Below are 1,785 nucleotides of genomic sequence, written 5' to 3'. Positions count from 1 at the left end.
TGGAACTGCAGTGAACTAAAAGCTACTTTAGAAACGATACATAGAAATGGCGATCGTTGCTCAATGTATTTGGGTAAGCATGACTAATAAAAACAAGTCCTCATTGGACTAAATATTTAATTTGTACGTAACATATGTATTTAAATGTATATAACATATGTGTTTAGGTGATTCGGGGTATCCTTTGCAGCCATATTTGATGACGCCATTTCGGAATGCAAGTGCTGGCATTAGAGAATTTTATTTTAATAAAAAACACGCCAAAGCACGAAATATAGTTAAACGGGCAATAGCTGTTCTAAAATGTTGCTTTCGATGTCTTTCAACTGAAAGAAAGTTACATTATTCACCACAAGAGGCTACAAAAATAATTAATGCTTGCTGCGTTTTGCACAATATATGCTTGTACTTTAAGATGACAACACCAGAAGAAGTTGCAAACTACATAGAACCACCTAATTTTACTGAATTATTGGAGGAGCGTGCTTCCACAAATGATGGGGAGCGTCGAAGAAACGAAATTTTGTTATCGTTATTTTAATAGTTTTACATCCAACATAAAATCTTTATTTTATTTCAACAAAGGAGTTCATAAATAATTTAAATAAAACATCCTCATTTAGAGGCGGCTTCATAATTAGTAGCAAAAATATTTTTAAATTAAATTAATTCTCTGTATGCATTATTGTACCCTTTTTCATTTTAAAGTGTTGAAGTCCAAGTTAACAAGTAAGAGCAGCGCTGTCTTCGGCTATGCCGAAGGCTTCATACCTTTCATGAACATCTGAAAATTTTTCTTTCACAGCTTACATAGATAGAAGAGATACATGCATATATAAAATATCATATTTAAACAATCAGAGGTATGGAAGATATACCTTATATAGCACCAATCTAAGTGATTTTCACTGCTGTGTGATCGGTATGTAAACCGAATTTCTCAGTAGACTTTGTATTTATCGACTTAAGCTGTCCAAATAAAGGAGTTTTACAGTAAAGCCCTATATCTGAACAATCAGTTTTATGGAGGCAATAAATATGTTATAGTGACCCGATCTTTGTTCATTTTACTGTAAACTTTTTGTTGATTATGAGTGAAAATGGTGCGGAATTTCATGTTTCTAGCTGCATATATGGAGAAAATATAACAAAGAATATCATATCTGAACAATCATTTGTATGAAGACTACAGGTTATAGCGACCCGATCTTCGCCATTTTCACTGTAACTATTTTTATGATAATGGGAGGGAATACTGCGAAGTTTCATGTTCCCAGCTGCATAAATGGAGGAGTTATAACAAAAAATCGAATATCTGAACAATCAGTTGTATGGGAGCTATATGTAAAAGTGACCCAAACTTTGTAAGTATTTTGTTGATAATGGGCAAAGTATTGCAAAATTTCATGTTGCTAGCTGCATAAATGGAGAAGTTATGGCAAAAAATCTCATATCTGAACAATCAGTTGTATGGAGGCTATAGTTTATAGCGACCCGATCTTCGCCATTTTCACTGAAAGTATTGTTTTGATAATTAGTGACAACAGTGCAAAATTTCATGTTTCTAGCTACTTAAATGGAGGCGTTATAACGAAAAATCTTATATCTGAACAATCAGTTGTATGGGAGCTATAGGTTATAGTGACCCGATCTTTGTAATTTTCACTCTAAATTTTCTATTGATAATGGGTGGAAGTATTGGAACATATCATGCTCCTAGCTGCATAAATGTAAAACTTGTACCGGTGTACTTATGTAGGATTTAAACTTCCTTCTCCTACTCAC

General features: G+C 33.3%; 1 protein-coding gene across 1 annotated transcript; it reads left to right on the top strand.

Moving 5' to 3' along the window:
• Positions 1 to 6: 6 nt before the first annotated feature.
• LOC118751548 (putative nuclease HARBI1) lies at positions 7 to 558 on the top strand. Its single transcript, XM_036486374.1, has 2 exons — positions 7 to 73; positions 168 to 558. Exons 1-2 carry the CDS (start codon positions 64 to 66, stop codon positions 539 to 541), a joined length of 384 nt encoding a protein of 127 aa, XP_036342267.1. The 5' UTR covers positions 7 to 63; the 3' UTR covers positions 542 to 558.
• The last annotated feature ends 1,227 nt before the right edge of the window (positions 559 to 1,785 follow it).

This window comes from Rhagoletis pomonella, unplaced genomic scaffold (assembly GCF_013731165.1).
Source record: "Rhagoletis pomonella isolate Grant_MI unplaced genomic scaffold, Rhpom_1.0 Rhpom_scaffold_00788, whole genome shotgun sequence".
Taxonomy (NCBI): Eukaryota; Metazoa; Arthropoda; class Insecta; order Diptera; family Tephritidae; genus Rhagoletis; species Rhagoletis pomonella.
This window is presented reverse-complemented; position numbering and strand designations above follow the sequence as displayed.